This window comes from Myotis daubentonii, chromosome 10 (genome assembly GCF_963259705.1).
Source record: "Myotis daubentonii chromosome 10, mMyoDau2.1, whole genome shotgun sequence".
NCBI lineage: Eukaryota > Metazoa > Chordata > Mammalia > Chiroptera > Vespertilionidae > Myotis > Myotis daubentonii.
The window spans coordinates 58,494,101-58,516,516 of NC_081849.1; the positions used below are offsets into that span (position 1 = coordinate 58,494,101).

The 22,416-nt window shown below is 40.7% G+C and overlaps 1 protein-coding gene across 2 annotated transcripts in view; it reads left to right on the forward strand.

Annotated features, from left to right (window-relative positions):
• The window catches only part of HDAC9 (histone deacetylase 9), an 841,916-nt gene that overhangs the window by 73,466 nt on the left and 746,034 nt on the right, over positions 1-22,416 (forward strand). For both annotated transcript variants that reach the window (XM_059712491.1, XM_059712493.1), the window contains exon 2: positions 2,212-2,329. In XM_059712491.1, coding sequence (XP_059568474.1) covers positions 2,308-2,329 — 22 coding nt within the window. In that variant the 5' untranslated portion in view covers positions 2,212-2,307. The remainder of the gene's footprint in view (positions 1-2,211; positions 2,330-22,416) is intronic.

Sequence of the window (22,416 nt, forward strand, 5' to 3'; positions counted from 1 at the left end):
GCTCTTTTACAGGTGAAATTACAATAAATGTATAAATAATGTTAATTATACATCTCTGTATAATATATATCTATATATCTATATATATTAAACTAGAGGCCCGGTGCACAAAAATTTGTGCACTGGCCGGGGGGGGGGGGGGGAGGGCGCGTGTCCCTCAGACCCACTTGTGCCCTCTCACAGTCTGGGAGCCCTCGGGAGATAACGACCTGCTGGCTTAGGCCCACTCCCGGGAGGCAGAGGGCAAGCCCAATCCCTAGGTGCCTGCCCCGCAGCCCCTGGTCAGGCTCAGAGCAGGGCCGATTGGGGAGTTGGGGCGCCGCCGCCTGTCATGCACAGAGCAGGGTGGATCAGGAGGTTGTGATTCCACCCTCAGTCACGCTCAGGGTAGGGCCGATTGGGGGGTTGGGGTGCCGCCCCCTGTCACACTCAAGGCAGGGTCAATGGGGAGGTTGCTGCGCCACCCCCTGTCACGCACAGAGCAGGGCAGATAAGGGGGTTGTGGTGCCACCCCTGTCACATACAGAGCCAGCCGATCAGGGGGTTGGGGCGCTGCCCCCTGTCACGCACAGAGCAGGGCCTATCAGGGGGTTGGGGAGCTCCCCCCTGTTAAGCACAGAGCAAGGCTGATCAGGGGGTTGGGGAGCTCTCCCCTGTCACACACAGAGCAGGGCCGATCAGGGGGTTGGGGAGCTCCCCGCTGTCATGCACAGAGCAGGGCCGATCAGGGGTTTGGGGAGCTCCCCCGTGTCACGCACAGAGCAGGGCCGATCAGGGGGTTGGGGAGCTCCACCCTGTCACACACAGAGCATGGCCGATCAGGGGGTTGGGGAGCTCCCCCCTGTCATGCACAGAGCAGGGCAGATCAGGAGGTTGTGATGCTACCCTCAGTCACACTCAGGGTAGGGCCAATTGGGGGGTTGGGGCACCACCCCCTGTCACACAAGGCATGGTTGATGGGGAGGCTGGGATGCCGCCACATCACCCACAGAGCAGGGCCGATCAGGGGGTTGGGGCACTACCCCCTATCACACTCAGGGCAGGGCCGATGGGGAGGTTGCAGTTCCACCCTGTCACACACAGAGCAGGGCCCATGGGGCGGTGGGGGGCCACACCTGTCACACACAGAGCAGGGCCGATCAGGGGGTTGGGGAGCTCCCCCCTACCAGGCACAGAGCAGGGCCGATCAGGGGGTTGGGGTGCCTTCCCCTGCCACGAACAGAGCAGGGTGGATAGGGAGGTTGTGGCCCCGCCCCCTGTCACACACATAGCTGCAGGGCAATCAGGGGGTTTGGGCGCTGCCCCCTGTCATGCTGTTCCAGGGGCCAGGAGGCCTCGCGGCTCCGCTGATCCTGGTGCTGGGAGGCATATTACCCTTTTACTATATAGGATAGAGGCCTGGTGCACGGGTGGGGGCCGGCTGGTTTGCCCTGAAGGGTGTCCTGGATCAGGGTGGGGGTCCCCACTGGGGTGCCTGGCCAGCCTGGATGAGGCGATGATGGCTGTTTGCATCTGGTCATACCCCTTTCACGGTGGGGGTCCCCACTGGGGTGCCTGGCCAGTCTGGGTGAGGGGCTGAGGGCCGTTTTCAGGCTGGTGGGTGACTGAAGCTCCCAACTGCTCCTTTTTTCCTTTTTTTTTTTTAATTCTTGGATTTATTGCTGTCACTGGAGCTGAGAGCCGGCTTTAGCTGTGAGACCTCACTGCTGAAAGCAGGTTTCTGGCTTTGTTTACTTTCTGTATTTGAAACTTTGTTGCGACTCCAGCTCTGAGATCCTGGCTGACTGAAAACAGGTTTTTGGGGTTTTGTTTAGCTTCTATATTTGTAACAATGTTTCTTAGCAGCTCAGAGCCCAGCAGCGGCAGGCGGGGAACGTTGGAGTCCTCCGTCACTGAAGCAAGCAAGCCTCATGTTCGTGTCAGTAGCCTGGCTGCCGGCTGCCATCTTGGCTGGCAGTTAATTTGCATATTGCCCTGATTATCCAATGGGAAGGGGAGCGGGCATACAGCTAATTACCATGTTTCTCTTTTATTAGATAGGATAATATGTAGTGATATAGATCATTATTGGTGAAGATTTAAGACATTTGAAAGGTTGATGTGACTGCCTCAAAGACCTGCGGTGGAGTTGTGGCTGAGCTGAGACTGTTTCTTTTCCTTTGTGGCTTGACATAAGCTATATCATCCACATTGATTTTTCTTGCATTCTAGGTTTCTCTTCCCCCAGCCCCTTGGGACCAACATTGCCAACTGCAGGAAGGCTGTGAATCCATATCACGCCCATCAGTCCTCCTCCTGACTCCCAAGATGAGCTCGCCAGTGCATCCCGGTCAGTCTGATTGCTTTTTAAAACCATTAGTAGACTTTATATGAAAGATGTTGCTTTGGATTGCTTCAAATCAGAAATTTAGGTCATGAAAGGACTGTTTGTTTTTCTGATGAAGATTGCTTGATATAATGAATTTTGAATTTTGTGTTCTGCAGTGTGTCCTCTGTTACATAACCCAGTTGGCTTTCTGGGCAACTGATTTTGTTTGTGTTGTTATCTGAGCACTGGGATTTCATTCCTCTGCTTCTAAGGAAACATTTGGGTTGAACTTTGTGAAGTTATACATTTTTATTAAATATGATGTAGGCATCTAATTCATACCCATAGCCTTTCTTACCTAATGAGTGTCTGTATGCTCTTAAATGGTTTTGTGGGCCTTGAACGTTAGCGTGTGGACTCACTCCTTCATCTTTTGACCTGCAGGAAGGATATTCTTCCTCCCCACCCTTCTTTGCTGTCCCTCCTGTTTCCTATATACATAGTTAATTATAATCTCAGCACCTGCTTCCTCCGAATCCAGGGTAACATGTGGCTGGTGTGGTGCTGTGACCAGCATTGTCGACACCCATATCTCCGGGAACAGGGTGTCACTTTTGGCACAAACACAATCCAAGTCTTAAGAATGATGCGGTCGGATCAGAAAGCACATGTTTAGCATGAAAACATTTTAAAAGAATTTTCCATTTGGGTTATTATAGGAGCATTTACTTATTTCTTTCTATCCAGCGTCCAAGATTGAAGCTAATGTAATATTATATTCAGAGTTTGGAAAGGAAAATCTTTTGCCAAGAGTTTCACTCTGTGAAGTGCCACACCCAGATTAGCTGCTCTGAAATGTGCTGGCCTCATCCATCTTTCCCCGCCCTCCCTGTGGGCCACCAGCTTGTGTGTTGAACTTGGAACTGGAATTGATTGCAGAGTGTAACTGTGATTGTTGATTCTAACTGATGTAGCAAAGCTATTCCAGAGCCTTTAGTCACAGTCATGATGTGTAATTGGCATTGACATCTGGATAAGCAGATGAAGTGTTACCTGGGCCTCTTATCACTGAGTCCCTGCAGCACAGAGGTTCTCAAACTTTACCATGCCTTAGCATCTTTGGAAAGGATTGTCCAAATCAAGCCCATGCCCATAGTTTTTGACTCAGTAGTCTGGAGTGGGGCCCAATAATTGTGATTTTTGAGGGTTGATGCTACTGTTGCCCAGGGAATGCACTTGGCAACCACTCTCTAACCTGCTGTGCCTGTTCCTTCCCCTGACTGCTCCCCACCCTGCCCCGCCCCACCCTCGCAGATAGCCCTGTGTGAGCTGCATTGCTCATCACAATGAGAGTATGGTATAGTCTTCTTATCTTTTCTGTTGAGATGAACTTAAAAACCATGTTTCCATTTTATATATGGATACATTGCATTTTAAATATATATTATATTTATATTCATTTATATATAAATTTAATGTTTCAAAATTGCATAATTTAACAGAGGCATTTAATTTAGAACCACCACAGTCAAACTTTTTTCCTTGTGGTGGAATGTGTTGGAATCACTAAAAAACATACTAAAAGCAATAGGAACAAATTGGCTAAGTACAGAAGTGGCAGAGAACATCTTCCATTTCCAGAAGTTATTGTTTAGAATTTACGTAAGAGCTTGTCTTTAATTCTCAAGACCAGAAGCTAGGCTTTTTATATATTTTAAAAAATTTCTCCGTGTTCCTTTTTTTCTACCCTCAATATCTCTCTCTCTCTCTCTCTCTCTCTCTCTCTCTCTCTCTCTCTCTCTCTCTCTCTCTCTCTCTCCTTTCCACATGGTTTGTTACTCCCATCTTTGCTTCAGGAGAGTGACAGGGGGACAGGGCAGATTGAATGATAGGAGAATAGAATTTATGGCAGTAACAACTGTATCCAAATGAAATATTTGAAATGGCATTTCTACCTGTATATGTAATCTTGAAATGGACACAGAGTGCAGATACCATCAAGGCTAATGGAGGATGAAGCTACACAGGAAAAATCTGAATCCAGATGATAAGATCACTCAATTTTTAAAACGTACTAACTTTCAAATAGTGCAGGTGTAGCAATTTCAGTGTTTCTGTGGTCTTTATTTACCATCTTTCTAACATGTGTAGATTTGGATACACTCATTTTTAATGAGAATCACATAGTCCCATTAAAACACTATTGGAAGGGGTTAGAGTCCCAGTTTACTGCGCCTCCCCCCCTCCCCCCGCCCCGGCCCAAGGCTATTTAAGGTGACTAGATTGCAATGAATGGATACTGAAATATTTAGATAAACTTAGTTGAAAAGAAAATCAATGCAAGATAGTAAGAACTATTTTTAAATTTTCCATGCTTAAAGAAAAGATGGTCAAATGGCAGAAAGTTAAACAGATGATAGATTTTATGGTGATTCTTAATGTGAGCTATGGGCACCTTAAAGAATTTCTCAGGTAGGTCTGTATTACATCCAATTTCATTCTAAAAAAGTAATGCTTTTGGAGAGGTCTGTGTGAGAGTGATATCACTCTTGGTTTTCTCATTTTATGTGTGAAACAGAGGGTGGGGTGAGATTTTTGTTATTAATGTTGCTGCTGAGGTAATTGCTTAAGAGGTAAAGTATATTGGGCAAGAAAGCTATAGAAATGGTGTATATATGTAAGGAACAGATGGTCAGAAGTAACATTTGCTGAACTTTGTGAGGTAAGAGAGAGAAGGAAAACAGATGAGTGCATGAGCTAATTCCTCCTGAGGGAGAAGAAACAGACACGATTAAAGGGGACTTGAGGTTAAATACTATCCACCCAGCGTAGGTGGTTGGTTGTGCATAAAGTGAATGTGAATCCATACTTTGAGGTGCATATGGAAAAGGAAGAACTACACTGCATAGCTTGGCTTCTTATATTCCAGATGATAACAACTTGCAGCGTTTTAGAAAAAACTCAGAGTTCCTGTATATATATATATATGTCTTGTAAGACATAAGATAGTCAAATACATTGGACTCTCAAAAAGTAAAATAATACCAAATACTTGGGTGAATTCCACATACAGTATTACCACAAACTCACAACTGGTAATGTTTGACAATTGAAATCAGCATAATCTGTCCTTCTCAAGAATATTGACTTTATAATATGAAAATATCTTGCTATTTCAGGCTGCTATTTCAATGATGGAGTTCTTGCCAGAATGATAATTGTTCAGTTAGGAGAAGGAGAAAATTGGGTGACAAATGAGACAACTGTTGAGTGAAGCTCATTTGATTATAGAGTCATTAAAATTTCTTTGTGTACTTCCTAATATATACTTTTGCTCTATTGAGAACAGCATTATACAGAAGTCTTAATTCTTTTGGGAAGTTTTTATGAATGAAGTCTGAGTTGAGGAAAGTCATAGCGAATGGGCCAGGTGGGTGGCAATCTTTTCTGTTTATTGCAAGTACAAACCTGAAATACACTTGGCATATATAAAGGAAAAAGCTCGGCCACAAACATGGATACATTATTCTGCTCTTAGTCTGTATCTTACGGCACGATGAATATTCTACTGGTGAGAAATAACCTAATCGTTTGACTTAGTAAAAATGTTTTTCTTACATCTCCTTTTTCTTTAACTATGTAAAAAGAGAATTAAATTGGTCGTATGCATTCACCATCGAATTATTTTGCTTTTGTTCCAAAAGGGCTCTAAGGAGTTTTTGTGCACCAGAAAAATAGACTCATTTCAGTTATTTCAGAAATCCTTTAATAGTCAGTTTCTCAGACAGGGTATTTCTGTTTGTCTTGAAAATTGATCCTGGGATAGTGTGAATCCATATTTTCCCCACGCATTGATACCATTCTCATAAAAGTTCTCCATTCATATTCAAGTATAGTTGATATCAAGTACTAAATATTATGCCTTGATCATGCATTCAGAGAATAAGTGCTGAATTTTGAATATAGAATTACTGGTTTTTATTTTAGTCTTGCTGCTCCAATAACATTTTGAGTCAGGGCACTGGGTACTGTTTTTTGGCCTGAATGGAGGGAAGACTGTGTGGATAAAATTGGCAGCTAGCTGCTGCAATTGAGATAGTCATTCATTCAAAATTTATTAGGCATCTATTTTATGCCAGTCACAGTGTTATTTACTAGGGACACAAAGAGTACTAAATAAATCAAGATTTCTACCTTTCTGGACAACTCCCTTTAGTGGGAGAGAAGTGTAAGTAGTTCTGATTCTTTCAGAGTGCTGAGTACTTTAAGAAATATATGAGCAGAAATTAATTTCTTCTGTATAGCAATATTGATGCCATTTCTAATAATTTAATTTTTCTCAGGATTGCCAAATCTCAGAAGGAAAGACATTAGGCCTCATCTAATCTAGAGTTTCCTAGACATGTCTGATAATAAAAACCACCTGGAGCTCTTGTTAACAATACAGTCTCAGACCCCTCCCTTAATGCTGGGGTCCAACCCCAGCAGGTCCAGGGGTTCCCAAAGGTGTGGACGGAGTCGGCGAAGAAGGAAGGACACGGAGACAGTGTTCAGTTGATCAGCAGCCTAGCCAGGATCTCTAGCCAGGATCTCCAGCCAAGTTCTGGTCTGGATCTCCAGAGAGGTTCTGCTTAGGATCTCCAGAGAGGTTCTGTCCAGGTTCTCCAGTCAGGTTCAGTCACCAGGTTCTAGTCAGGCTCTCCTGCCAATCTCCCCAGTCAGGTTCAGTCCAGGATCCCCTGCCATGCTCTCTCGCCAGGCTCCGCCTCCAGGCTCCGAGGCCAGTCCCTGTCCAGGATCCTCCAGCATGCTCTCTCCAGCGAAGTTCTTCTGTCTCTAGAGAACGTTCTGTGTAGGTTCTGTGTTCTGAATTCTGTCTGTTTTTGTCTTGTTGCATCTGTATTTATACCAGTTGATTCTAATCCTGTCAATTTCTATTACAAAGGTTAGGGCGTTTCTTATCTCCATTCCAGGGAGTAAAGATTATGTAGCTTAAGCATGATTGTTTGTAGTTAAATTGATTAACTACCCGCCTGGCACTTAGTTAAGGGGTTTCATCCCCTCCCTAACTTCAGGGGAAAATCCCTACCTGGGGATTCAACCTTTCTCGGAGAGGTGACCTTGGTTAAAACACAGCGCCAAGAAGGTGAGCAAACATATTAAGAACCGTATGCCATATATGCCAGGTCCCTTGAAACAGCAAGGATGGACCGGCTCCCGGCACCTTAAGGAGGACTGAGTGGAGGACTTGGAGGGGGTTCTCAGTAGCACCGCGTGCAGTGCTCGTCCCTGTGACTTGTGAAGTGCCGAAATGCTCTTTAGTCTGTCTAATAAAAAATACACCATTAAATCCAGGCTCAGAAAAGGTGTTTTCTCCTGTGAGCTGAGATATAACTCAGTTATTTTGCTTTCTGGTAAATGCAACACTAGTGCCGTTGAAAACTAGAGGAGGGTATAATTTGTCTGAAAATTCTAATGGCTTATATGTATATGTACCTAGGCCATTCTGTGTTGTTGGTTTTTTTAAATTGATTTTTAGAGAGACTGGAGAGGGAGAGAGAAACATCCACATGAGAGTGAAACATCGATCCGATGTCTCCTGCACACCCCCTACTGGGGATATAGCCAGAAACCCAGACTTGTGCCCTGCGCAGAATCGAACCATTCAGTACACATAATGATGCACAACCAATTGAGCCACACCACAGCAGCCAGGGGTTGGCCATACTATTTTTATGTAGAAATAAACCAAAGAGATTCTTATAGATAGAATACCATTCTCTCCACCCCACTCCCACCCCCTCAAAGCAAGTCTTTACTTACTTTAACCCAGATCAGATTTTTAGTATGATACCGAGATTATAGAAAACATGATTTGAGCCTGAACATTTTTAAGAGTAAATAAATTAGGCTGCATCAACCCTAGAATGACTTTTAATTTCGATGAATCTAATTTATATAAATTAGTTAATGAACACACACCCAAAGGAATTTTCCAAACATAGACACAAGGTGCATGATGTTCCCTGGAAGTATGCAATGATGTGGCCTTGTGGGCTTCTAGGTGACTTTGGATGGTGGAATTGCCATAGCAGTGACTGCAAAGCCCTATAACTTTAGTTTTCAAAGCCCATTGCATAAAGGTAGCTAATTTCTCTTTTCTTCACTGTTGTGGGAATGTGTAAAAACTACTCCACCCATATGGGGTGAGAGGACCAGGCTATTTATATGAACTAAATGTTTGTGGCAAGATCTTATACTCTACTCCTTTTCTTTTCTCATTGGCAAATCGTAGGCACAAATGCCTTGGGTTTTCCCTACATGCCTCTGTTTTGCGAAACAGCTGAATTCTCTTACAGAAATGTAGAGTAGGTCTAACTAATGATCAAAAAGTTCTTTGAAATATAACTTTGTTATGAAATGCTAAGTAGTATAAACAATTTGAGGGCAGGCATGAATAAAAGCTTCACTGCAAGCATTTTGAAAGAGGACTAATAAAAGCTTCACAGTTCAATTAATACAGCACCACATTGGGTCTTCTGGAAGCATATGGGACCCAGAAGGCCTGCCCCTGTTTTTAAAATTTACGAACGCTTTAATGATTCACCACTTTTACTCCAGCGCATTACCCACTGTGGTGCCATTTAGTCATTAAGTTAGGGAAGGAAAACCAGGACAAAGCTACAAACAAATATCATAATGTCCAAGTGGGGACTTTTTCTTCAGTTTGTTCACTATGTGTTACCATAAAAAATGAATGGTACACCCAATAAATTCAATAAAAAATGTTAAAAAATGAATAGGAAATGAAATAGAGTCATAGGACAAATCAAGTAGGTTATGGCTTCCCCAGATGAGCGATCCGTTGGCTTTTTAATGAAATACAGGCCAAACCTCATTGCAGTAAGCTCTGTGTAACTAACATATTTCAGGTTCCTGCTAATTATCTATTTCAGGTGGTCTTCAAGAAAAATATTCTAAGGTAATCAAATACATTAGTCCCTTGAGTTTTGTGGTTTTTTTTTTTTTTTTTTTTTGTAATAGAATTGGATCACAAAGTGTAGTATTGGTGGGAAACACAGAATATTAAGTTTATAAATATTGTCTTGGTTGTATTTTTTTTTTACTAATATAACTTTACAGCTAAGTTTTTCATTCTTTTGCCATTTCTAAGTCTAAACTTCTCAATCTGATATTCAAATGAGAAACATAAAGCAGAGTGAGCGTTTAATTTTATTAATTCTCCAGTTCCCGAGGGACAGGGCTTTAAACATGAGGCACAAACCTTTTCCCAAAATGCTCAGTTTAAATTTATTCTGCACGTTTACTTGTTCCCAGCTTTGCTTTCTACAATAAATTCTGGTGGGTAATTTAGTTTACATACTCCTTCATTGTCGTTACACTACCCAAACCCCCATAATGCAATTCAAACAGGAAGGAAGGCTCTTTCTCAACCACATAAACACCAAGGAGGTTTTCCTGAGTGGTGGGTGGGCTGTTCTTTTTCTAGTGGCTGTTCAGGGTCCTAGACAGCTTGGGACGTGTGGCTCATGCTTCTATAACTAATGGATTCTATAACCAATGTGCATCTCCACAGCAAGCTGATGGAAGGGCAATGGAAGAAGTGGACTGTGTGGAAGTTTCCACAGGTACATTGCTTCCGTGCACAGTGTATTGGGTGGAATTTAGACACATGGTCACACATCATTACAAAGAGGGTTAGGAAATGTAGTTAGCAGTGGTCCAGGAAGAGATGGAAACAGGCTTGGTGAATAGCTAGCCAGTATCTACCATATTTGTCTTGAACATTTACACCTGGGAGTGCAAATAAGGTATTGCTTACAAGAGGTGGAGTATTTCATAATGTACCTTTGGTTAAGCCAGTTACGGAAGAGTTAAGTAGGATTCCTTTAAAGAGATAGAAACACATTAAAATCAGGGCAGATCAAGTTATACACATTTTCCAAGAGCTGCTTAACTAAACCGTTCTTTATGAATCATAGTAAATAGCGAAGCAGAGTAGCTATTAGAAAATCTGAGTTCTTGTTTTTAGTGGGAACACTCCAGAAAATGGGAATAATATGTATAATGTAGAATATTATGTCCTTAATTAGTGTGTAAAAGTCATGTCAGTGACAGCTGAAGACTGCAAAAAAAAGGTCATGTCATTTATCTCAAATTATAGTTTCATATATGCTGAGGAAGGATTCACTTAATATTCACAATTCCTATGATTGCTCTTTGTTGCATATTTGGTGTCACATTTTTAAGCACCTTCATAGTTTTAAACGTTACTTTGAAAATCTATGTCAACACAATGGTTGGTAAATATTTGTTTTACACTGATGTTTTCAGGAACACACATATAAAACAATACTAGGCTTTATTTTCTGAGGATTCACAAGCAAAATTTTGGTAATTCTGCAAAGTACACAGCGGCAGCCTTTTGTTTATAGCATTATGTGGGACCTTTATGGAATTTTTTTTCTCTGTATAATTTAGGCTTTGCTCTTAAGAGCACCAAAACGTTGTATAAGTTGTGTGGTGTGTGTTTGTTTTTGTGTTGCAATGCTATAATAACTCTGAGGAATATAGAGGTATATAGAGCGATATTCCTTTCACTAAATAACATTCAAATGCTTTGCTTTATATGGTTTCTGTTTATTTATTAATATTTGTCTGTCATCTTTTGAGAATGTCAATATGTAGCAGTCCCCTCCATTTATAATTTATTGCCTCTAATTTGTTGTTTGGTTAGAAAGCAAAGAACTATGTTGAATGAACTTAGTAAGATAAGAGTAAGTTCTATACATTCTAAGGAAATGCACACAGGTCTCTTTTATGAGCAAAATACATGTTTGTTTTTTCTTGCATTTAGTAATTGTATTTTAACTGTCTTCCGACACCCTTATTTTCTTGGTTCGCTCTGTCTTTGCTATATAGATTTTGAAAATTCTGAGTTTTTGTAATAGGTGAGGCATTATTATGGTTTTGATAGGCATGCCTTGCAAATTATCATCAATAAGTTTACTCAGTGCATACCCATGTGTTGATTTATTTGTGTTGTTTCAGGGTCACTTTAATATTCAAAATAAAAGTCACACTACTAAATTATTGGTGAGTTTTCTTTAAAATATCATATCGAGTTACAGAAAAGGGAAAAACTGAGATAGGCTGTGAACTTGTCTTAAGTCTTTCTTTTCAGGATCACTTTCAAGCCTTTGTTTATATAAGCCTCTTTCCTCTTGTGATAGATCTTTGCTCCGTAGGTAGTGCTGCATAATTAACCTCTTCTCCCCAGACTCTTCTTAACTTCCAAGAAGACTTTCTCTTCATACTGTATTATAGTCCCCCTGGCAGCTGGCCGAGCTGGGGGATTTCCTTTAGAGTTGGAATTTGCCCTAATAATTTTACTCTCTTTGGAATTATGTGAGTCCTGAGAGGGTGGATAATCATAGGGGCACATATGAAGGCATTCGTCTTTTATCTTTCACTCTTGGATGAAATTGTTCTTCAGAAAGAAACGCTGAAATGACATAGAAACAAATTATTAATAAGAAAAACAAGCTATGAGGTTTGGACTCTGGGAATGTAAGCATGTTTAATAAAAGTGATGGCACTTTCTGGGTCTCCTTTTACTGGAGAAGCTACTTCCTTACCTAACTTGTGTTTTGCTGATCTTGAGATTACAAGTTTTTCTGGAGATCTAAGACTACTGTGCAGTCAGATGGGCAAAGCCAGAACTTTATCCCGAACCCCTCTTTTTAAAATTTATATTTGATAGGAAAAAATAGGACAAGTCATTGTACTTACTTGTTCGGTTTTTCACTAGGATCCCAAATGTCTGCCTAATGTGTTCATGGACATGGGCGTTTTGGGAATTTTACTATAATTTAGGGTGTGCTGTCTATTGAAATAAACTATTCAGCCAGAGATTGTGAAAGAATTCTTCCTGAAGTCCTATCTTCTCTCATCATATGTTGTAAAATAAGTATTATAATTAAAGACTTAAGAAAATAAAAAGCATGTAGCTATGAAAATTCTTTTGGGGTGGCTTTTATGTTATTTTTAATGTATTATAATCTTTGTGCCTATAATATGATGCTTCATTTTTTTTAATGATGGAGAAAATTGAATATATCTTATTTTGGTTTTATGTTGAAAGTGAAATGATAAACTGTAAAACATATTTTAAAGGAAATAGTATATTAGTAAAAGGGCCTTGGAATTAGTAGAAAAAGTCAGGAAGCCAATTATAGAAAGAGGGAAAATAATACATACCATAACGTGTTAGGCAATGTGTGCTATTGAATCTCTGAATTTCAATAAAATATGTCAGAGTTCATTTTCCCTTCTGTTGAGGGAGTAGATATTTCACCTACCCATCTGCTTTCCTACCTTTCTTTCTTTTACTTTTATGCTGCTTAACTGTAAACCGGACTTGAGATCTATATCATAAGTTTTTAAAAATAAAATACACGAGGAGGAAAGGGCGTAAAGGAAGGGAAATTGGATAAAGTAAAAACTCTTAGTACATACACTCAAGTCAGAAAGTTTCTAGAAGGAGAGTAGGCTCTGAGCTTCCTGCTTGCAAGTCTGTTTTCTCTTATGAGGTTAATCTTCCTCCACCCTAAATCTGATCAAGTCACCGCTTGTTGAAGAAAATGTCGGTGGCTTTCCATCACCTCTACCAGAGGGACACAAGGCCCCTGCCCTGTTCAGGGGTGTCTTCCTTCATCTTTTCAGTGAACCCTGCACCTTGTTCTGGTCGCCTCATGGAGCTGTGCGCCTTCCTCAGGTCCTGCTCCCCTGCCTTTCTCTCTGCAGGGAGTGCCATCTCCCCAGTCCCACTCCACACCACCACACCCTGGCTCTTGAGGAATCCCCTTACTAGTACTTATCCTCAAGTCTGGGCTTCAGTTCCATTCTCCTCTGAAGCCTTCCTGGGTGACCCCAGGCCTCTCTGACATCTGTTACCTCTGTTGCTTATAGGACTTACCTCTTACTATAGTGCTGGGAGTTGTCTTAGTAATAGACTAAGCTTTTTGAGAGCTAGGGACAGCTTTCTAAGATTTTTATTTTTTTTTTTTAAGTAAAGCAGTGCTATTTATTTTACTCGCAGTTGCTCGTGTAGTTAAGTAATACACTGCCTCGCCCATAAAAGGAGCCAAGTAAGTGAGGGGGGGCGGGGAAGGACAGTTTGTGAGGAGGCTGATGATAGTGGTGCTATCATTGGAGGGTAGGGAGGCAGTTGAAAATATCTAAGCGAAACCAAGCTGCTTGATCTCTGGTAAATCATGTCCCTTCCTCATTGTATTTTTCTCATGTACTCATTTGTTGACTTTCTGTCCTTTTCACTTCTTCTGAATGACAATTTTGAGATGTTCTTTAACCTCTATGTGGTGCTGAAGTGTTTTTTCTTCCTTCTGGGGTGGCTTGCCTATTCCTTGAACAATTACCGTTGCAATAGGGTGGTTATAGTTTGCAAGACTTGTGGCCACATACTGAGTTCCCTAAATGTGGAGAAGCCTCTAAATTTGGAGCTGCTTTAGCTAGCACAGTGGGGTTGAAGCAACCCTACCAGCCTTTTTCCTTTTTGTAACTTGAACCTCTCCCTGTTCTAACACAAGCTACCTCCCTCCCCATAAAAAAACAAAAAACAAAACAAAAACAAAACACACACATTGTAGTTAAGAATAGAGGGAAGAGTAAAAGTATTGTGAATAGTGGTTAAGCAGGAAATTGTTTAAAGTTAAAGATTCATTAGTCCAACATCCTTTAAACTTTAAAAAATTAATGCATTTTTGCATACTGTATTAAGTTACTTTTTTATATATTGTGTTTCCAAGGACTTTGAATAAAATAAGCATAGAAAACAACTGGTTTAAAATTTATGACTTTTCTAGAAACACCAATCGGAAAGGATACATGCACCCCTATGTTCATAGCAGCACAATTCACCATAGCTAAGATTTGGAAACAGCCTAAGTGCCCATCAGCAGATGAGTGGATTAAAAAACTGTGGTACATCTACACAATGGAATACTATGCTGCGGTAAAAAGAAGGAATTCTTACCATTTACAACAGCATGGATGGAACTGGAGAGCATTATGCTAAGTGAAATAAGCCAGTCAGAGAAAGATAAATATCACATGATCTCACTCATTTATGGAATATAATGAACAACATAAAGTGATGAACAAAAACAGATCCAGAGACAGAGAAGCATCTATCAGACCGTCAAACCTCAGAGGGAAGGTAGGGGAGGGTGAGGGTAAGGGGTAGAGATCAACCAAAGGACTTGTATGCATGCATATAAGCCTAACCAATGGACACAGACGCCAGGGGGGTGAGGGCATGAGTGTGTGTGTGGGGGGGGTAATGGGGCGATAAGGACACATATGTACTACCTTAATAAGTAAAGAAATAAAAAATTAAAAAATAAAATTTATGACTTTTCAATCTATATATGGTTTCAGTTCCTCTTATTTAAAATAATTTTTATTAACCAATATCACCCAATACATTTGATAAACATTTGTTTGCTATGAGGAAAAAACAATGAGCCTCTAAGCACTTTAATATAATAGTTGAAGTCTTCAGAAATATTAAATTAGGATCTTAAACTTTGTGTGTTTCTGGCTCTGTTATTTGACAGTGTTGTAGTATAATAGTTAATAGACAGAGTGGTCTCTTACCTTATATATCTAGTCAATTGAGGTTCCTTTCCTCTCTGCCCAGGAAATTCATTTTTCTAAAGACCATGGACAGAACAGATGTGGAACAGGCAAACACTACAAGTCTTTCACACAAGGTTCTCTGGGGAACCCCTTCGGGGAGGCTTTTGTTTGTCACACACATAACAAGTATGTCTTTACCCTGAATGATGCAATGGTCCGGCCTCCTGTGGGGTAACATCCACTGACAATAGTGCCATAACCCATTAGTTTGATCGCACACTCCCCGAATCTGTAGGGATTTGCCAAGTCCAAATGAGTGACTACATCTTAAACTAAGAGAGGAACCTGAGGTCCTTGGGGAGCAGGGATTTGTTAAGGTTAGGTTGTTTACTTTGCTTGTTATAACTGTAGGATTATTAAGGAAATGTTTGCATCCTGTTGTAGTTGTGTGTTCTTAGCCAATATATGATGTGAAGAAGTTTGATCTTGTTGTTTCTGCTTCTGTTACAGTCCGTATTAATCTCTCCCCCCTCACCCCTATGAAGAAAAGTCTTCACGCTCGTGAGGTCTAAATAAATCCATATACCTTGCTTTGAACACTTTGCTACCTTGTCTGTCTATTAATGATAAATTATGCAAATGCATATTTGTAGTCATTAGCAAAGGCCCAAGTATTTAAACAAGCTCTGGAAACAAGTGTTACTTGCCGTCTATCTATTATTCACGAAATCTCCCTTTGTCCCAGTTTCCTTGTTTGTAAAATATGTCATGAGTTTGTTGTATTGGTACATAAAAGGTATAATTGTAAATAAAAATGATAAATGATAGTAAAGGATCTGGTATTCATTTGGAGTTATTACACATAAGCTTGTATTTTTTTTCTCACCTGAAACCTGTGGCTACCCTTTTGTGAATGTCACTGTAAACTCAAATGTCGGCAGAGCTTTCTACACTGATGAGAAAGACCATCATTTCCAGGTTCTGTCACAATGTCCAGTTTGGGTTCTGTCTCCAATTTATTCACTTTTGAGCAAATGAAATCCTTCCATTTTTCTTTCATATTATATGCCAGCTCTCTTTATCCCATCCACAGTGGTGAGCCATTTTCTTACCTTGCTTCACCTTTTTGGTATTTTTATACTATTTGCCATGCCAGCATTTATTGTAAGCACTCCCTCCTTCCTTTGCACTCTGGACATTTGATATTGTACATTAATTACATATGGTTTAATGAAAATATTGGCCAGGAGTATCTTTCTGGATCTTATACTGGCAACATTGCCTTGTCATTTTTGTCGAATGACTCTTTTGTGGGTCAAATCAGGTAACATGCTGAGTGTAAGTAATTTATCATTTTTGCAGTTTCCATCCCATAGCCACAGAAGAAGTTATATTTGGTACCCAGGTTTAGAGCAGAGAGTTGCAGAACTTGGGGAGTTTTATCATCTGGAGCAAGCAGCTGAGTCATGTGGAAAGAGCAAGGGAAGTGTGCCAGCAAGAGTCAGGAAATCCCTATTAGAAACCCAGCTCAGCCCTGACTAATGCATGGGGCTTTGGAAAAGTCACTTTACCTCCCCGGATATCAGTTTTCCATCTTGCCTTAGTATCTCTGTGGCCACTGTAACACATTACCAGGAAACTGAGACAAAGGGAGATTTAGTGAAGAATAGACGACAAGCACCACTTGTTTCCAGAGAGCTTGATGGCTTAAAAGAACAGAAGTTTATTCCTTCACAGTTCTGCAAGCCAGAAGTCCAAAACTGGAGTCACTGGGCAGACTTCTGGGTGTCAGCAGGGTGGTGCTCCCTCCAGAGGCTCCAGGGCAGAATCGGTTCCTTGCCTCTTCCACCGTCTGGTGGCTGCCAGCATTCCCTAGCTTGTGGCTGCATCACTCCAGTCTCTCTCTGCCTCTGTGGTCACGGTACCTTCTCCTCTTCTGAGTCAAATCTGCCTTTGCCTCCCATTATAAGGACACATGTGATTGCATTGAGGGCCCACCTGGTTAATACAGAATAATCTCTCCATCTCCAGATCTTTAACCACGTCAACAAAGTCCTTTTTTTTTCCATATGAGGTAACACTCACAGGTTCCTGCATTTGCTCATTTATTCACCCATTTGCCAAACTTTTATTTCATGCCCACCAAATGCTAGACACTCCACTAGGTATTAGGAATAACACACGACCTTGCCTTTAGTAAGTTCATTACATTGTGCAGGTGTACCATACACAATAAATGCAGAGATCAAGGTAAGAGAGACAACTTACTGCAGACCATAAGATTAATCCTTTGTATGTCTCCTTTCGCATAATTCCAGAGGAGAAGTCCCCATCATCCCTCAGTGCTTGTAAATTATTTCAGTAACTGTAGGGCTTATAAGCAGCGCGTGGAACAGATACATCGAGACTTTCATCTTGTCCCTTTTTAAAGATGCCAGTCACTTAACACATGATTCATTTTTAAAAAATCTTAAATATTAAATAAACAAATGAACCAGTCTTTCAAGCCTGGATTTTTCTACCTATGCTTAAGATTCTACTTAATAACTCCAGTGGCTCAAAGGAGACAAATCTGAACACTGTCTTAACTTCTGGTACCTGTATTTATGAACCCGATTCAGTTTCCAATCCTTGGATTCCATTTTTTCCACCTTACTCCACGTGTTCCCCAATGGAAAGGGTTGCTCTGTAGAACGGTTATGCTAGTGTAAGAGGATTGGCAGAGTAGTTCCATATTTTTCTGCTTTTAAAGCAAATAACCCACAAATGGTGAGGTGTCATGGCTGTTGTCTTTCTCCTCCACTCCTCTCTGAGTACCTGAAACTTTATTTCTTTTGTTTTGTTAATCCTCACCAGAGGATTTTTTTTCCCCATTGCTTTTCAGAGAGAGTGTGAGAGAGGGGGTGGGGGTGGGGCGGGAAACAGCAGTAATCCAATATGAAGACAAATGTTTCTGTTTAACCAATTAGTTAAGACCAGAAAATTAAAGCTTGTACCTTTTTTATGGGAAAGCTTTCCAAAAGACTGTCCTGATAGTCCTGTGAGAACAGAAGATTTTTATATTGGGGCTAACAAGGATGAGGTGAACATCTCTTGATCGCAGGAGGACAGGTGTTCTCTGGTGCTGGTCGGATGTTGAGAAAACAGTAGTTCTCTCAGCACTTCCTGAAATCCACAACACAGTTCTCCACCCTTCACTTCCAGACTGTAGGAGGGAAAACAGGGTGGGAGAAGCAGAGGAGAGCTCAACTGAAATAACATAAAGGGGCTTGAGGAGTGTGGGTAGTGGGAAGCTCGGGACACTTGTTTGTGGTCAGAAGACCCCAGTGAAATTCCTGGCTTTGACACTTCATATCCTACAAGTCACTCAACTTTACTGAACATCAGCTTTCTCATCTTTAAAATAGAAATGAAGGTAATAGTAACTGAGTCCCTTAACTCAAGGGGTTGAAGATCAAATGAGATAAAATACTGTAAAAACTCTAAAGCATAAGGTGTTTTAAAAACTGTTAATGGTAATGAAGCAGATTTCTTTTTCTAGCTGGAAGCTCTTACTTCTTTATGCAGAACAAAACAAACCTATAAACTGCAGAAAACATTTTCTTTATGATACAACTGTATTAGACTGTCCTCTCCCAAGCACTTTGACTTATACTTCATTCATGTGCTCAAAACCCCTAGGCATTTAAGCAATCTCTAAGTGTACCAATTACTGTCTAATGGCCAAATCCCATGATCTTTTCTCAGTCTTCAATAGAATTGTAATAGCAATAGTAATTTACTCATTCAACAAGTGTACTGAGTGCCTACTATGTGTCTGGAATAGTTTGAAGTCATTGAAAAAAGTCAGAGAAAGTAAAAGTAGGCATAAATGAAATTATCTATTAAGCACCTATTGTGGATCAAGTGTGTGTTTTTTCTGAAAACAAAAAAACGTAGACCCTTTGGCCCTTGTACAAGTTAGTCTTAGAAGGAAATAGGAATAGATATTTAATTGGAAGGTGGGAAAATAATTTTTAAAACCCTAAGTAAAATGAGATAGATAATTATACATTTCAGAACAGCGGTTCTCAAACTGTGGGTCGCAATCCCTTTGGCGGTCGAACGACCCTTTCACAGGAGTCGCCTAAGACCATCCTGCATATCAGATATTTACATTATGATTCATAACAGTAGCAACATTACAGTTATGAAGTAGCAACGAAAATAATTTTATGGTTGGTCACAACATGAGGAACTGTATTTAAATGGCCAGAAAGTTGAGAACGACTGTTTCAGAATGTGACCAATTAGTGTGACTACGAGTTCATTCTTTCCTGCATCCATCCTTTCATCCACCCATTCATCCACAGTGTATTTATTAAGTGCCTACTATACAAGTACCCTCATTTAACCTTCACAGCAGCCTTGCAAAATGGGTTTTAATAGCATTATTTATAAATGAGGATATTGAGGTGCAAAGAGCTTAAGAGATATATCTAGCACCTCCTAGCACAGAGATGGTAGAACAGGGGTGAAGCCGCTATTTCCCTTCCCAGCAAATGTTCTCTCACCAGTCATTTATGAACTCATTTACTCATACTTCACCTCGTCTAGATCTGTTTGACCTTCTGTCTTTCTATGAACATCACAGATACCTTCTTAGCCACTGGTGCTTAAAACAGTGGTGCCATTTTTGAAACCCTTACTCTGCTCAGCTCCTTCACATCAGGTTGGCTGGAATCTTGATTGACTCTATTTTCCATATTTGTTGCTAACCGGTTAGCACTCATTATTTCTTGCTCCAGCTATTGTAGAAGGCTCCCACCTAGCCTTTCTACTTTTAGTCTCTTCTCCATTCAGCCTAATTGTATAATACTGCCTAGTGACTCCTATTAAAGCACAAATCTAATTACTTCCCGTTTCAAAAATCTTCCAAGGTTTGCCATGGTCTACAAAAATTTCTAGTACTCATGAGATATTCCTAGTATAGGGTGAAGCACATTTCCAGACTTCTCCATCAGTGCACTCCCTTCCATACTTGACGTCAGTGTTTTCCAGGCTTGTCTGGTACGAATCCTGTGGGGCTTCTTAATACACACGTTCTCTGGGTCTCACTTGAGCCTGCTAAGCCGGAATCCTCAGGGATTCACAAGGCCTTGCCGGGCCTGGGAAGGAAGGCCTGGTGGTCCTCTGATAGGCTCAGAGCACAGGTGCATGGGAGTGACCACTGTGGAACTCCTTCTGCATGTGTGTTGAGGAAATCAGCCAGTACTGCCTGACATTATGACACTTAGTCATACTGAGTTCTCCTGGCCACCTTTTCACACATCACAGTGGTGTCAACCAAGTGCTGAGAAACTCAGACACATTAATTAAAGTGAATTCCCCAAAGAGGTGATTTTCTCACATTTTATGAGCATGAGATATTTTTTATGAGGGTGCATGTGCAATACACAAAGGAGTTTAGCTTGTAGATAAATGTTTAGCTAACACACGAATTGTCTCATTTCTAAGTTATATATAGAGAGATGTATACGTATATAATTATATGTATTAAATATATGCGTGTAAATGAGTATTAGTATATATGTGTATGAATGTATGGCTTGTCTTTCACCAAAATGATATGAACTGGTTTATAAAAAGACCCCTGATAATGCAAGATAAAAGACATTCACAATAAGATTATGAAACATGAGATATACTATGACCAGAAAAAAAGATGAAGGAAAGACATTTTTTTTTCTGTAAAACTTTCTACATTATCATTGAAATGATTAAATAATAGTACATTGAAATAAATATCATTTTCCTTTTATCTTTCTTAATTTGCACCACTAATAAGTAAAATTACCTCATTTAGAAGTCTGTTATATTGTCATCTCCATATATACATATTTTTTCTATTCTCAGCAATTTCTATTTTCCCCAAATTACTTTTAAGTATAGTATTTTTTATGAACCCCAATTTAAATTTTATAAGTAAAGTATTAGCATGTAATTGTGTGTGTTTTTTCTGAAAACAAAAAAACTTAGACCCTTGGCCCTTGTACAAGTTAGTCTTAGAAAGAAATAGGGATAGATATTTAATTGGAAGGTGGGAAAATTATTTTTAAAACCCTAAGTAAAATGAGATAGAGATTTAATTATACATTCAGAATGTGACCAATTAGTGTGACTACAAACGCATTCTTTCCTGTATCCATCCTTTCACCCACCCATTCATCCACGGTGTATTTATTAAGTACCTACTATGCAAAGTGCCAGAACAGATGTATGTCCTTCCAATTTTGCTGTAGCCTTGATAGTCACTGAGTAACACTAACTCCATTAGAGCTGAAGTTAGATAAATGTGATCTGTGTCACCATCCTAGGTTGATTTGTTTCAGCATTAACATGATTTTTTAAAATATTGATTTAATATTTCAAATATGTACACATCTTTATTCTCCTGTTACTCAGCTTATGAAATAGTTTTATGAGAATTATAGTCATATTTGGCCATGAAGTCAGTGGCTCTACTGTCTTATTGGGAGGAATGTTTTCTGTTCCAGGTGGAATAGGTTTTTATGGTGCCAGCATTCAGGCCTTACTTATCTCTTATACAGAGGGATTGTATGTGCTCTGTGTGGTGGCACCTGGCTCGTGGGCCTACTCCATTTCTTGGTAGGGAGAGGCATGCTATGCACACCCTACAAAAGGCAGTGAGGGAGACTGTTGTTGCCTTTGGTTAGAGCTCTCCTGTTCTAGTGGGAAAAGGCTGGGCTTTGAAGCTAGGTCGATGCATGTTTAAATCTTTCTCACTTTTTGCCCATTTGACAGATTATCATCTCTGAACCTCAGTTGCCTCATATGTAAAATGTGGAGAATATTGTCTATATTATGGATTTTATTCACTGTCAAAAATTCACTTTTTTATAGTCAGTTAGAGGCCCAGTGCACAAATTGGTGCACCAGTGGGGTCCCTCGGCCTGGCCTGTGGGATCAGGCCGAACTGGCTCTCTGACATCCCCTGAGGGGTCCCAGATTGAGAGAGGGTGCAGGTCAGGCCAAGGGACTCCAGCAGTGCATGATCAAGGCTGTAGAGGGGCGAGGGAGGTTGGCCAGCTGGGGAGGGACCACAGGAGGGTTCCAGGAGTGTCTGGCCCATCTCGCTCAGTCCCGATCACCAGACGCCAGCTGCAAGCTAACCTACTGGTCAGAGGGTCTGCCCCCTGGTGGTCAGTGCACATCATGGTGACTGGTCGAGCAGTTGAGTGGCCTTAGCCTATCATTAGCATATTATGCTTTGATTGGCTGAACAGCCGACAGGTCGACGGGAGACTTAGCTTTTTGGCTTTTATTATATAGGATAATAGTGATAACTGTGTATGGTGACAAGTGTGTATTGCAAATATGGGGGGATCATTTTGTAAAGTATTTGATTGCCTAACTGTGCTGTACAC